This window comes from Pteropus medius, unplaced genomic scaffold, assembly GCF_902729225.1.
Source record: "Pteropus medius unplaced genomic scaffold, Ma_sr-lr_union100, whole genome shotgun sequence".
Taxonomy (NCBI): domain Eukaryota; kingdom Metazoa; phylum Chordata; class Mammalia; order Chiroptera; family Pteropodidae; genus Pteropus; species Pteropus medius.
The window spans coordinates 5,841,929-5,858,103 of record NW_024349804.1 but is presented as its reverse complement, the minus strand read 5'-3'; the positions used below and the strand labels follow the sequence as shown (position 1 = coordinate 5,858,103).

The window sequence follows — 16,175 nt, the reverse complement described above, 5'->3', positions numbered from 1 at the left end:
TTTTCAATATGTATCTAAGTTTTGACTAAATTTAAAAATCTTTTGGGGAAACATGGTGCTTATGGTGTTTTAAGAATTTATTGCCTAAATCAAGAGTATGTATATTTTTTTCTTTCATTCCTTGTTTTCCCCCCAAAACTCCTGGGCAGTTGTTATGGTCCCTGTTTAATTACAGTCTTCATTACAAAAGTTTGTTTGTTTTTCCCTTCTATATAATACCAGTTATAAAAAGAAATTAGCTAGGTTTTCCACGATTTCAGTTTGCTGGACAGCCAGCTTTTTGGTTTGGGTTGAGATTTTAGTTTTCAGTTAGTGAAATGAAGATATCAATTACACACTGATCGAATGAGAGTCAGAAACAAAGAAGTTTTATTTATAAACTGTGGTTTTAAAGCTTGTACTTAAATTGGTGTATTTTCAACATTTGTTTAGTGATCATGAAGTTCCAGAGCCAGCATCAGAAATGAAGAGGAGATTACCAAGACGAGCCAAAACAGCAGCACTAGAAAAAAGTAAACTTAACCTTGAGCCGTTTCTCAGTGAAGATGTAAATTAGGAGAAGAGGTGATGGCGGTGGAGTCCTTTCACAAATGTCCTTTAAAATTATGTTCACTTCTTTGCTTTAATAAACTTACCCTCGTGTCAAAATCAGAAAAAGCCTGATGTCTTGTAGGACTTTCTGCTGAGATTCCACATCACTGGGGTCTGTACTGAAGCCTTAGGACAGTGTCCGTCAGTGCGCTCCAGGGACCATCCAGATCGGTGAGGGGGTCTAATCAGAATCTAAAGCGGGTGGGCCTACGAACCTCGCTTTCCAGATGATGCATGTGAATGCTCAGTAGTTTGCATTTGAGCAGCTTATGATTTAGATGGGGCACATTTCCAACCTCAGAACACATTTAAAAAGCGACACCTCAAGGGCAAATGAAGTACCACAAACTGTCTAGAAAGCAGCTTACTTCCAGGGAGGACTAGTATAATGAACCAAAGTATGCAGCATCCAAGTCCAACAGTTCTCATTTTGATCATTTTGTTTTGTGTTTCTCACACTAAAATCATTTTTGGTAATGCTACCTGCCTGGGTAATTTCTCTTCCTAAATTATTTGCATACGAGAGCCCTAGTTTTCTTGTTTGTGATGGTGTTTCCTGGGTTAGGGGATATTCACATACACGTATTAGTCATGGACTTGCTTTCTATGTTTTTGGCATAAATGAAATAATATTTATCGTGGACGAAAAATACTAGTGGGAAAAGAATGTGACAGGAAGCCCTCGCATGGGCACTATTTTACTGTCAATTTCATTTATCTTCTGAAATTGGCACTTGTCTGACATGAAACTTCTACTATATGAAATCAGTCCTCTTTCCTTCTTCAAAACCCACCAAAACACCTTTTCTTATCCCTCCGATAATTACCTTTTTTCTTTATTAATTATTCAGATAGAAACGCCCTAACATTGGATCTGTTATAATTGTGCTTTTATAGGTTGATTTACCAGAGGCCATTTATTTAAGGTGATGTTCTCAGATGGAGCTAAAGTTAAGATTGTTGTGCTTTTTAGAACCAAATTGCTATATTACATACATATACATGTGCTTTATAAAACTCAGAAATATAAAAGGAGTCTGAAAGTTACTAAGAATGCTTATTAAGCAAAAGGAAAAGACGGATATGGTAGTGATATAAAACAATGAAAAATAGATGATTGTTTTTCATTCTGTTGGCTCTGTGTCTTCCTGTGCTTCAAATTCTTTACGTAAATCTTTTGTTAAATCCCTGTAGTTTTAAAAATATTTTTCTGGAGGGTAGGGAGAAATAAGGACTTAAAATATACACAAACTAAATTCCATTTACCTCATAGCCAGGCTATCCATCGGGAAGGAACCATGTTCTTCTCTACTTACATGGACCACCGTACCAAAGCTTTCTCTGGCTGGGAAAAATAAATTTAAGCACCAAACCTTTAGTATTCTCACTATCAAGTTTTAGACACAATCACATAAGCCACTGCTGAAGTTATGCTTTTGCACTATTAAAGGAATATCCTGATTTTAAAAAGACATCCCTTTACACTTTAAAATAAATGGCTAAAATACAATAAAATCAATAGGTATAAATCCATTTACCCTCTTTCATTCAAAACTGGTAACTTACAGAAACCAAACAGTATTCTTGTCTGTAGGAGGCACAGGTTTGCTGAAGAGTAAACATGCAATTGTGCCGTTGTTCTTAGCGCGCACAGACTTCAAAGGTTGAAAAGTACGGAGAAAGAAAACTGGTCAGTTCGGATTCTATGAATGGAAAACATGCTACTTGATGATAAACTAGGATCGAATTTTCTATACATATATAACTTTGAAAGAGATAGACTTCTAAGAGATACCTTTGCCTTTTGCCAGTTTGCTCGAGGTAGTTGGTATCCACCTGTTATACAACTGTTCATGGGTCAGGTCATCACAAATCTTTACAAGACTAGCCTTCTAAATCACATAATGCGTTATATATTAAAACTTTGTGCACAGAAATGAAACCGGGGACAACCGTGTACTTAAATTTAGGGCATAAAAAAAAAAAATCACAAAATACCATTAAAAAGAGAAACATCAAAATCCAACTGTACTGCAGAGTTCCACAATGATCTGGTGTAAATTGTGTAAAACATACAAATATAATCAAAATGATTAATGCTAATGATTTAATATAAAGACAAATCACAGGACTAGAAATATTTCAAGATCAACTGATAAATGCTTATTGTTCAGCAGAAAGAATATTGACGTACAAAATAAAGATAGTGCAAGAAGAAGTGCGATCTATTTCTCTTCACTTTGGAGATTTTGGTTATGAACTGTACAGCTTGCTAGAGATGCTGCTGTCAAATTCAGATTCCATTCAATGGGACGATTAAGGCACATCTTAATGGGGCTCAAAGGGCGACTTGCTGTATTCCCATCAGACAAATTCAGTTTCTCATCGGTTTTCATTTGTAGCACGCTGGGGAAAAAAAAAAAGTGCAAAGCATTTCAGTTTTATTTACGTCAAAGAAATTATCAACTTTGTAAAATAAAACTCAGTTTTATTGTTGGGACCTCTAAACGTGAGTGGATAGAGCATTTACGATCTGGAAAGTACAAGAGTTGTGTTTGTTTTTAGCCCCTGTCTCCTTACTGAACTGATACAATACCTATATAAGCTGGGTGCTTCAGAGGTCACCCAGATACCACTGTGTAGAAAACCTTCACTGTATATGCAGATTCCAACAGGACACATCAGAGGACATTTAAGCTACTGAGCTCGGCAGGGTTCAACCCTTTTAACTTGTCCTTTAACCAACCAGGATCAGAGCCACTTCGAGACAAAGGAATTAACCTCTGTTGAATGCCAACTATGTTCTAGGCACATTCACATCCATTATCTCATTTAAGTTTCATAACAAGCAAGCAAGGCTGGTATACCTATCATCATGATAAATGACAAAAGTGAGTCTCGGAGAGGACATGCAGTCACCGAGAAGGAATTGGAATACAGTCCTTGCTCTTTCCCTTATGCCTACTAGCTCTCTGATGAAAATCTTTAGAATCACAGAAACTGAGCGTCCAAAGGGTAGCTAGTTCCCTCCACATCCCAAGTAATCCCAAGTCTTAATAATGATGCGCATCTTCAGATGGGAATCCTTACGTTTATATAAACTAACAGTTCACTATACATGAGCTCATTTGATCCTTCGCGGATCCGCTTGGTTGGACCTCATCATTCCTATGCTGCTCCCAGTCACAGGTCTGTAGTCTTCGCATCAGTAAAGAGGAAAGTGAGCCAGGCACTAGTGTTTAAGTGACTTGCTGGAGCTGGTAAGTGGCAGCAGCATCCACAGTTCAGGAGCATTTTCCTGATCTCTCCTTGTAGCCTCAATCAACTGACTCGTTTGCCATTCAGCTAGCCAGAGAGATCTAACCTGATATACCATATTTGAACAGCTACCATGTTCTCACTGAGTTCTCAGGTGAACAGTCCCTGATTCAGTTCCACTGAATGGCATGGTTCTAGTTTTATAAACAGATATGAAACAAACTGACAAACTACAAGCTAGCTCAAAAGACTACTCACCAAAAATAGTAAATCACTTAGAAAGCCAAAACATAGAGACGTGGTTGATAGAATTATATTTGAAGTAAATCATGGCCTGATATTTGACAAATGAGAGCTCCAAAACATTTCCATTCATATCAGAAATCTTAACTGATTTTCGAATATATTTATATTGGTTCTTATTAAACTGGTGGCCTCATGGCCCTCGAGTTATTTTGTTTTAGCAAAGCTCAAATAAATCAGCAAAGTTTTCCCTTCTTTCAAGGACTGGTAGTGTTCATATTTTTATTAACTGTATTCCCAAAAGTTTGATGTACACTTCTTTGAGGAACTCTGAGGCAAGCTATGAAAATTCAATTATATTAATCAAGATAGCTTGGTAGATAAGTATATCAAATATCAAACTCCAAAATGTCAGCCTGGAGCAAGAAATGGTCATGAACAATTCTGTTTTGTTTGCTATCTGACAAAGGTATATTCATCAGAATATTTTAATAACTATATTATCACCATTTACAACACTGTAAAGACAGTTTTTTCAAGTTACTCTTCTAGAGTATACTCCAAATTTGGGTACACAAGCTCCTGAGATGGTGGCAGCTGAGGGTGTCCATGTCTGCAGCGGGTGTGGAAGGTGCATGACTGTGCAGTGGGTGGGCTGTTCATGGAGAGCGGATGTATGGAGGTGTGTGTAAAGGCCGAGTGTGCCTTAGATGGAGAGACTGTACATTTCAGGAGTGATCTTTCCTGGTCTGAGCTGTATCTGTTGGGGCACTTAGAGAAAGGATGAGACAGAGTGGAAAAACCAGCTATGCTCCTGGGCTCCATAACTCCATCTCACTGTCACAGACAACTGCCATGGAAGTGCTGGGGGAGAGGGGTGAAGGGAGAGAGACTTCTTGGGAAAATCCTATAGCTTGCTTCACTTTGTCCCAGGTTGGGCTTCCTACTCTCCCACCGCCCACCTGATATACAGTGCTTTTGACTATCTCATGCATGGTTTATTCCTCTGGCTTAGATGACAACAATATCCACAGTCAATTTCCTATGTAACTATAGATCAAAACGATGCAGCAGAGGGGCTTGGGGGGCCTCAGGTTCAAGGTGCCCCCAGCAGGCGCAGCTGTGTACACTCTTAGCACTGACTGGTGTTCGAGCACAAAATGGATGTGATCAGACAGTCTTGCCTTTACAACATATTTTGCATTGTAGAATTTTATTTAGCTTTGCCTTGGATGAAATAAAAATTATGTTGAATAGAAGGAAAAAAACCTACATACATGCATGAGAAGAAAGTATCAATTCGTTTTTAAAAAGAACTCAGTACTAATATACAGATTGACGTGTATAATTCACAAATATACACTTAAACCTAGTTGGCGTGCAAAGTTTGGGCATTACTGATCTATACAACACTAACTGAAGAAAACAGCTATCTTAGGAAGTGCTAGCCAGAGACACTGAACAAGAGCTGGAAGGGACCATCCTAGACCCTGCTCCCCCTTTAAAAAAAAAAAAAAGATGGGCAACTAAGATATAAGAAACAGAGAAACTGCTCTTTTTTAGTGTCCTAACCAGATGTGTGTAGACTAATGTAAGAACCTGCACCTGTAATCTAGAACCCACCAGAGCACTTTTCAATTCCATTTCTATACCATTAGATTTTTTAACATTGAGTATCCACTAGTAAGCACTTTGGAACACAGAGATGAGGAAGACACAGTCCATGCTTTCAAAGAATTTACAATCTAGAGGAGTTTGTAACAAATATTCCTTTATATTTGAAAATTAAAATTTTGACTAAACTAGGTTTATGTCAGGAATTTGTGGTATAAAACACATTTATATGAAGTGAGAGATTAATAAATGTTTAACTTTTCTTGGTATACTTTTTAAACAGCTTTTTCTTTTGTATGTTTTAAAAATGGTACTATGTTTCTGAAACTAGAAAATCAGTTACTGCAAAACATACAATGAAGTCTCTCACTGTTCCTAGTCCCTACTGTTACCAATTTCCTGTGTATTCCTCACATTGACATAGATCCATATTTGTGCTTCAACTGTCTCCTTGCCCCCTATACGATTTTGTATACAGTTCTGTATCTTGCTTTTAAAAATATGTACATTTTGGAGATTGCTTCATATCTGTACAATGAATACTTGATTCTTTTTAACAGCTACAGAGAATTCCACTCTATGCATATAGCATAATTTACTCGCCGGTCTTCAACTAATGGACTTTTAGGCTATTCCAATCTTTTGCTTAAAGTATCAATATACTGAATCTTCTCATGTCTCTTTAAGTATGTATGCAGGTACACCTGCAGAGTTAATATCCAGGAGTAGCATAGTTGGGTCAAAAGGTGGTTTTCAAATTGGTAGGTATTACCAAAATATCTTTCATAGATTGTGTACCATTTTACTCTAATAATATATGAAAATGTCTTTGATCCTTCACACTCAACAATATATAATAAAACTTAGGGATTGTGGAAAAATGATAGGATAAAAAAGGGTATGCCATTGTTTAATTTGCATTTCTCTGAGGAGGGTTAAACTTATTTTCATATCTGAGAAGCTATCTGTATTTCCCTTTCTGTGTTCTTTGCCAATGGATGATCTTTTTATTGACATGCAGTTAAGATTAACCTTTTGTTCTGTTTTACACTCTCATTCTCCTCCCTACCCTGCCTGGTGCATTAGTTGTATCAGCCTACAGGTGATTTTGTCATGAACCTACTCTAAGTTTTATATCATCAAATTTATGTCTTACATTTCGTGGCTTCTGTGCTTTACACGTCATGATTAGAAACCTGAGAAGCATTTAAATCCATTGCCTGATAAAGTGGCTGTCTATGTCCATATCCGGGATGCTGCTGAAAGGCCAGCAGTGTATAGAGCGGTACTCTTGAGAGCACAGAACCAGGGAAAAGAATGTAAAGACCTAGATTCCAATTCTGACACTATTAATAATCAGCCTAATTGACCTTAGATAAGTGACCTTAGCCTCCTCCAGTCTCATTTTCCTCATCTGTGAGAAAAAAAAAATCAAATGACTTTTTTCCTGCTTACCTTACATTTCCGATAATCTAATGAGAGCCCCTTAATACGCCTTAAAAACCATAAAGAACTATAGACAAATGCGAAGGTTTAGTTTAACACTGCATATTTTGGTGAAAGGGGGAAGAAACTGGAGAGGTTTCTAAACCTCTAATAAGGTCTCTTCTATCAAATTTAGGATCTTGACGGTAGTGAGGGCTGAACAAAGGTAAAGGGTGGCCCGAAGTGGTTATCTAGACATCTAAGCCTATTTTTAATATTTCAGTGATTTCAGCCACCCTAAAATAGAGCCTCTCTACACCAGCTGAATGGAAGTTCACAGAATATATGCATTTGGAAAGTATAAAAATCTTCTGAGTCATGGAAATACAATTGTCACTTGTGATTTAATGGTTACTGATAATTATAACAAAAAGAATTTTAAAAAATCCAACTCTAATGATTTAAACTTGTTTTACTTATTACTGTAGATATGTGATGGTTCATTTCTATCATATAGACTATGCACTTTAATGTAAGCTAGCCAAGCTGTAGGAAACAGTCCATTTTAGTGTGATCGAGACAGGCCTGAAAATATTTATGAAGCAGCTACTCTATGTCAGGCACTATGCTAAAAGCCTTTTTTACATTACCTCATTCAATTCTAACCGCCACTACTGAGGCTCAAAGAAGTAAAAAATGACTTATCCAGGTCACAAAACTAATAAATGGAAGTCTTTAGTGCCTATGATCTGTGACCCTGCCCTGCACACTAACTTGGGTTGTAATTCTGTCATAATTCTCCACATTAATATCCATTTATCTAATACTTCAAATACTTGACACATGACAAGTATGTGGGCTCCAGATCTCAGACAGAAAGATATCCCAACAGGCTACAGCGATAACTATCCCAGAAGAGCTGTATAGAGTATGCAGTTCCCTCAGATTTAACTAAATTAGGAGCTGCTAATCATATTTCAATTTCTCGAAGTTAAAAAAAGAAGTGCTAGGGCATAGACTAATGTTTTTGAGAGCTCCCGTAAGAGTATTCTTTAGGTTGCGTTTCACGAACACAAATTAATCTTTTTGAAGGAAGAAAGAAGTCGGCTGTACGCATGGATAAACTGAATTCTTGTATGGGATTTGGAATTTCAAGAGTTTCTTTAAAGAACCTGAAACCATTAAGTTTGACCTCATCTATTTAACTTCAAATTCTGGAGTTAATGAGGTTCCCTATACCGGCTGCCACTATTTTCTTACCTTTTATTCTTTAACCTACTCCAATTTCACTCCATGAAAATATCACTTACTACAGTCACCAATGAACTGACGAGTGTAATGAATGATATTTAATTTTCAGGGTTTTTTTTTTTGCCTTCCTAACATTCAACCCTGTTGACCATTTCCTCTGCTACGGACTGAAGTGTGTATCGCCCAGGTTTATATGTTGGAGCGCTAACCCCACACTGTTTAGAGATACAAGACCTTCAGGGGGTAATCAAGGTGAAATGACATCATAGGGTGTGGCCCTACTCTGATGGGATTGGTGTCCCTATAAGAGGAGGAGACACCAGGGAACAGGAAGGTGGCTGTCTGCAAGCCAGGAAGAGAGCCCTCACCAGATATTAAACCCTCCAGACCTCGATCTTGGACTTTCCAGCCTCTAGAACTGTGAGAAAATAAATTTCTGTCATTTAAGCCATACAATCCATGGTAATTTTTTTTTTTTTAATGGAAGCCCAAGCCTCTGCCTAACACTGCAAGTCATCCTGCTCTGCCTCGCTAAAAAGTGGGACTTTCTCAAGGCTGAGTCTATTAAAAGGCAGAGATTATCAGACTGGATGAAAAAGTAAGCCTCTACTAAATGCTGCCTAAAAGAAACCCACTTTAAATACAAAGATACAAACAGGTTAAAAATAAAAAGTATGGGAAAAGATATACCATGTTAACACTACTGAAAAGTAAGCTGGAATGACCAAAGTACTATCAGACGAAATGGACTTCAGAGCATGGAGTATTTCCAGAGATAAAGAGGTTCGTTTCATAAGATAAAAAAGTTGATTCATCGAAAGTACATAAAAATTCTAAATGTGTATGCACCTAATCACAGAGCCTCAAACTATATAAAACAAAACCTGATAGAACTGAAAGAATAGAAAAATCCAGAATGATAGTTGTAGATTTCAATACTTTTCTCTCAAAATCAATAGAACAAGTAGAATGAAACACCACAGGATGTAAAAGAGTTGACTGGCATTTCTAACGCTCTACCCAACAGCAGCAGAATACACACTGTTTTCAAGAACACAAAGAACATTTATCAAGGTAGATTTGGATAGACCGAACCCACAAAACAAATCTCAGTAAATTCAAAAGGATTAAAATCATATCCCAAAGCATATTTTATGACCATAACAGAATTAGAGATCAGCAACAGAAAGATGTCTGGAAAAATCCTCGATTATTTGAAAACTAAACAGCACACTTCTAAATAATCTATGAGTTAAACAAGGCACATGGGAAATTACAGCTAAAGCAGTGTTTAGAGGGAACTTATAACATGATCATATTAGTAAAGAATTAATCTTGCTGCCACTGCAACGCTACTGTACATTCTACACCAATGGTTCTCAAGGTCTGTTCTCTGGATCAGCAACATAAACGTCACCTGCGTCCTACTCCGTACCTACTGAAACACACTAGCTGGAGCCGAGCCATCTCTTTTTTTAAGAAAGGCCTGCTAGTGATTCTAAAACTCACTAGTTTGGGAACCACTGCTTTAAAGCAGCACAGTTCTCATCTGGACTACCACATGGTCTACGCACTCACTCCCATTTTCTATGATGCTGTTGAATTAAAAGATTCAAAGGATAGAAAGGAGAATCTGATGATGTCATATACCTTCTCCGCTTCCAAGTTAAATCTCTATTCTAAGAGCAACTGGAAGCCACTGAAAGTACATAACCATGGCTTACGAGAACATGTGTGGTCTATGCTTCGCTTACTCCTCAATCTCCACACCATAAGCCTTCTTTCTCTCTCGTTCCTACACACCAGTCATTCCTCATCCCTCAAACCTGCCCAGAATACACCAACTCAGACTTTTTCATTTGCAATTCCTTCTTCCTGGAAAGTTTTTCCCTCCCTCCCGGTCATCGGCCACGGCCACGTGGCCAGGTTAATCCCTACTCACATGACTCAGCTGAATGGCCATTTCCTTAGGGAAGTCTTCCCCAGTTCCCGGACTTAAATCTCCCTAGAAGGAATTCTCATTGTACCACCTACTAATTAAGAACTTGTAAGATTTGTGTAATTATTTAGTTAATGCCTCTTCAAATAAACTTGAACCATGAGGGCAAGAACTGTATCTGGTTTTCTTGCCCATTAATCTCACAAATCTAGCACATTGCCTGGCACACAGGAGACAAACTTTTTTGAACAATTAGTAGGATCTATTGATACAGGCTTTTACAATCTAGCTGTCTATGTTTATATAACAGAAACGAAGTCCCAAACAAAAGAATTTTCTAAGTGGCAGAAACTGGAAGTTGAGGGAAGGAAGAAGCGGCCAAGATCTTCTTTAAAATTAAAAACAAGCAAGAAAAAATCTGGCAGAATGAAATCATTCAGACCCTACTCCGCCTTTTTTTTTTTTTGTAATTAAACAGTAGGTGAATTCAGTAGGCTTAACATAATCATCACAGAATGCTCAGCTCCACTACAAAGAAAACTGTTGACTGCTCAGGAAAATGAGGAGAAAACAAGGTAGCCTGGAATGCTGGACTAAGAATTCTGAATTCCTAACCGAGGAAAAAGAAAAGAAAAAGGGGTTAGAAAAGGAGAGAACACTTGAGGAAGGAACTTCAGGTGTGAAGCACTGAGATCGATCTCGTTCTAACAGGTGGCAGCTGGTTAAGGACCAGAACGGTGACCCTTGAACTTACCTCATATAGACAAAGCAGGTCTGGAAGCTGCAGGAAGAGAATAAAGATTTACAAAACAGAATAAAACTGGCGCTCATGGCTCCCCCAGCACCACTCTGCTGGATAAAGGCAGGTCTCGTCCCAGAGAGCAAGCAAAACAACTACTCGTCAGAAATATATTGCACGGTGTGGGAGGAGGGAGGCGACCAGGGGAAGGAGTGAGTGGGGGTGTGGGGGACGAGCGGATATGATCATCTGAATCTACTAAAAAAGCCCAATGCATTTTTTCTAGTTACACCATATCAAAATTCTACTGATACAAACAGGGGTCAGCAAACAGGGCCAGATAATAAATATTTTTGGCTTTGTGGGCTCTATATGGTCTCTGTTGTAACTGCTCAGTTTAGCTCTTGTGGCACAAAACCAGCGACTGACAACATCAAAGTGAATGCGCATGGTGGCGCTCCATCGCTATGGGCCGGACTTCCGATTTAGAAAATTAATTTTATGTTTGAAAAGTTTTACACTCCAAATCCACTAGAATGGAGAATCAACCAAATTATCGCTCTTCAAGTTATACTAATGTGGCCAAAGTAAAAACAATTTGAAATATTTTTTGATATGTTCCCTGAGTTCCTTTGTTACTCTAACACCTAATGCAATAGATAGATCTGACAGATCAAAGGGAAAAGTATCCAGTACTTGTTGATTAAATTGAATGATTTCCCATGAAATATGTGTGGCAATTAGTAAAGCAGAATATCTGAAAAACTCAGTAATGGCTGACAAAGTAATGGGATATAAAATATCCAAGAAGTCTAATAAAAAAACATCAAGACAAGGGATTATCAAAGTGGCTGATTTATATTTTAACAAAGTATTATGGCAAGAGTGAGCTGCTCTTTAAGACCTAAAACTCTTTCTTTCCCTGTGAAAATTACAATGCTAGGACAAATACCATTATAAACCGAATGGATTTTTATTAAAAATTCCTGATTTCATTAGAATACTTTTTAAATAACCGAATCAAAGTTATAATTATTTTATTTATGGAACTGGCAATTAGCAAAGTGGTTAAATGAAGCCCATCTAAAAATGAATATGTCGATGAATTTACTAATTTTTGCATTAAAATATCTATCTTCATTTCATCCAAATTAAAATGTGAATTAAAGCTTGGGGAGACATTGATCTCGTGTTTTCCCAAATTCGTAAATGATTTTGTCATTGTTTGTAATATAGTAAAGCCACATGAACTGACAGTAATATAGTAAAGCCACGTGAACTGACAGTAAAGCCACATGAACTGACTGCTACCACAGCTGTTCCGTTCTTAACACAACACGAAGCAAAATCTAATACACAAAAACGAAACGTATGAAACAGACTGATCAGAATGTGATCACCCTTGGCTTATAAATGTTTACCAGTGTTCTCTTAATAGTGAATCTTAATAAAGCACTTAAAATTTTGATCACTCTAACTTAATTTGTATACAACAAGGACAAATCTAGTATGTAAATTAACATATTTTTGAAGTCATTCCATTATTTCTAGGAATATCGCAATAAATATAGAAAAATCCTAGCAGGAAACTAGGTAGAGTGACATTTCCCAATTACGTTCCCCAAACCATGTTCAGTCGGATATAAAAAGTTAGGGTATGTATAAAGTTTGGAGAACGTCGCTTCTCGTGCCAGCGGGGCACTGTGACTCGATAAGCCCAGGAGAGAGAACTGAGCAGTCCCCACCACGGAACCCTTTGCACACAACATCTCGGGCGGTCAGTGTTTCTGGGGAATACATCTTTGCGAATGCTTGTGCAGTGAACTGGATTAAACTGTGAATCATTTGGAAATGTTTTTTTCTATCAAAATGAAATTTAGAAAATCATCGACTCTAGCTTCAGAGTTTTTTCCATTAAATAATAATAATGCTGAATCACCGCACGTGAAGGAACTCAACTTGAAATTTTATTTAAAAATGTTTAAAGATATTCTGTGCCAAGGGTTGCCTCCACCATACAAATCTAAAAGGACACCTTGAGTTAGGACTAAAAAATGTGGTAAAACGTTCATAATCAGGACCAGAGGAAACATGATCTGTCTGGGTTTCGGGCAGTTGAAGGAATATACTGTTAATTAAAAAGTCACTCATCAGTTACATACCTATGTCAAAACCAGAATTTTGAATGAAAAAAAAAATGCAAATTCAGTCATTTTTGAGGTAGATGACAAAAAGGAAAAAGCTGACAAACTGAACATTTTTCAATGATCTTAAATCCAAAGTGTCAACCTGAATTCTGAATTTTTATGGGAAAACTTAACACTTTAGGATAACTATAAATTTAATAGCTACAAGTCGACATTAGGTTATTCTAGTCTTAAAATATCCTCGAAGGTATCCAAAATCAGTTTATTTACATCCGGATATGTATCAATTAGAAAAGGCACACGTTTGCTCTGGGAACTTTGTCGAAAGATACTGATATTAAAAAGGTCCACATTATTTTTTTCAATAGTCATATTCCATTTCAGGCCATTATCACCTCCAAAATCATCCCTTGCTACGGGCCCTTCACATATCCCATTTTGCCCTCCCCCTCAAATCTATACTGTGCACTACTACTCAAGAACTCTCTAGAATTACACTTTGATCACACAAGAGTAGCTCACTATTCGTGGAATTCTTGGCTTGGTCTTTTTGTCCTTCCCTTACACCCACGTGGTGAGTCCAATTATTTACTATTAAGCTAAGGGCCCACCTTTCTCCAGGCTTACATTCTGGCAGCTGAGAGAAAATCACAAAGCTGTCCATCCTATTATTTCTTGGGACAGTATTTCACACTACATCCACATTACCGATACCCACCATACTTCTTTGACTACCTCTTGATTCATAGAAAATACTCTAACATCCTTAACATTTTCCCCACGAAGTGATTTGCATCCTCATACATTTAAGGGGGAAGTGACTCTTCTGGCCAAGACCTCTCTCTCTCTAACGATGCTACAATCGACTCAGGGGCTTCGCTCCCCTTCCACGCTTGCCATCGCATTGTGTCAGCCTTTTCCACCGGCTTCTTCCCAGTGGCATCTAACATCTTTTTTTTTTTTTTAACCCGCCTTTAACAAGGATTCCCTTTCATTATCTCCCTAACTCCTTTCCAATCATAATCATTTATAGTTTTCTGTGCTAATTCCCTTCATTTCCTCTTCCGGCATTGACTCAGTCATAAGGTTTCTGGCTCGATTAGTCCACCAAAACTGCTCTCTCCCAAATCACTAAATTAACCTCTTGTGCTATATTCGATGGAAAAGTGTCAAGGCTTAACTGACCTCTTGACAACAGTTTCCACTGTTGTTTTCTCCACTGTTAGAATGCAATTTTTTTTTTTTTTTTGCTACCCTCTCCTGGCTTCCTCTCTCCTCCTGCCCCCTTTCATCCGTCTCCTTTTGTACACATCTCATCTTTGGGGCCATGGGATTCTAGGCTCTTCCCACTTTACAAGGAACAATCTCTTCCATTCTCATGGATTCAGTGACTTGCTGACGCTCAAATTTTTATCTCTAGCTCAGACCTCTCTCTTGAGTGAAAACAAACTGCTCCCTAAACATCTTTTCTTGAATATCTCACTGGCTACCTCAAATTCTTATGTCTAAAACTGAACACTTTGAGCGTTTATACCACAGTGCATGTTACCATCTACCTACCCAGATGGTTAAGCCCCAAACCGGGATGTTATCCTTTATTTCTCTACCCTCTAAGATGTATTGATTCTACTTCACAGATCTTTCTCAAATATATCTGTTCTTCTCCATTAATGCCGCTCTTAGGGCTCAAACTATTTTTTTTTTTTCATTAACTGATGCTTCCCTCAGGAGCTTTATCTTTTGCCATTTTCCCATCCACCTCCCTGCCTCCATCCTTCATTTCTATTTTGTGACTCAGCTATTTGAACAAAATTACTGAGTGTTCCAAACAAGCCTGAGCTCTTGTGTCATCTGGATTTTCTGTATACAGTTTGCTTGGCCTGAAATATTCCTCTTCTGACTCTACTTTGGCCCCCTTCAAATCTCAGCTTAGATGTGACTCTGCAGGAGTCCGTGTCTAATTCTACGATTTCCTCCCTATATGCTCCTGCATTCCACCTCTCCTGGATCACAGCACGCATCTTTCTACTGGAATTGCCTATTCACTATCCTCCATGAGACGACAAGCTCCATGAGAGCTCCAACCATGATTTTAACCATTCTTTCTCCTTAAAACATATACTATCTTCCTTAAAACATGAAATACACTCTGTTTGTTGGATAAAGAAATGACATAGGTCTTATTTACTCACTTACATGGAAAGGGAACTTTTTGAACCTTTGGCAGTGCTTAAGACCATATTGTAGGCATTCATTAAATATCTGCTGAACTAACAATAGGATGGAACTGCATGCACTTCTTCCTCCTTTCCATGTCCACAGTTGAAATACAGCAGTACAAATGTAGTAAAGTAAAAATTTTAAAACGCCTATGTATTCGACTGTATCTGAACAGTTAATTTTGAAATGTACAAAAACAAGACATTTGCGGTAGAAACAAAACTTTTCACCAATAGAAATATTCCATAATTCATTATATACATTGAATTAAGAATTCTTCTAGAAAAGTATTATCGTTAAAAGTATCTCTCAAGTCTCCAAGCACTAATTATTCTATGAAGAAGAAAAACACATATAAAACTGATAATGAATTTTAGTGTCATTTCCAAAAAGGCAAAAAGAAGTATGAAATACCAAGAATGAGAAAAAAATAACACCTTAAGAAACATTTAAAAATCAGATAAGTATAACAAATATTGTTTTAAATACAACTCTGTAAAAATGTCCTTGTTGATTGAGTAAAAAAAAAGAATGTTAAAAAATAAAGAAGGAAAGTTATCAGTAAAAGATAAATAAAACTTTAAGCAGAACAGGAAATAGTACTCATAATTTTAAAAATTGGAAAAGAAAGACTCTTATGATACTAAATTTTTATATATATATCACAAAAGGATTTTGAGATTAATTTGAAAAGATAATAATTAGGCATCTTCCATCTTATATTTCTAGGGTAATCTCACATTTAGTG

At 37.3% G+C, this 16,175-nt stretch overlaps 2 protein-coding genes across 6 annotated transcripts in view; one reads left to right on the top strand and one right to left on the bottom strand.

Moving 5' to 3' along the window:
• NCAPG (non-SMC condensin I complex subunit G) overlaps window positions 1–657 on the top strand; it is a 28,810-nt gene extending 28,153 nt beyond the window's left edge. The window contains exon 21 of the mRNA XM_039838120.1: window positions 433–657. Coding sequence (XP_039694054.1) covers window positions 433–556 — 124 coding nt within the window. The 3' untranslated portion in view covers window positions 557–657. The remainder of the gene's footprint in view (window positions 1–432) is intronic.
• The window catches only part of LCORL (ligand dependent nuclear receptor corepressor like), a 120,273-nt gene continuing 104,444 nt past the window's right edge, over window positions 347–16,175 (bottom strand). For 3 of the 5 annotated variants that reach the window (XM_039838116.1, XM_039838118.1, XM_039838117.1), the window contains one exon: window positions 347–2,997. In XM_039838116.1, coding sequence (XP_039694050.1) covers window positions 2,817–2,997 — 181 coding nt within the window. In that variant the 3' untranslated portion in view covers window positions 347–2,816. Of the gene's footprint in view, window positions 2,998–11,075; window positions 11,103–16,175 lie in introns of all 5 variants that reach the window. The other 2 variants (XM_039838099.1, XM_039838098.1) reach the window with 2 other exon arrangements.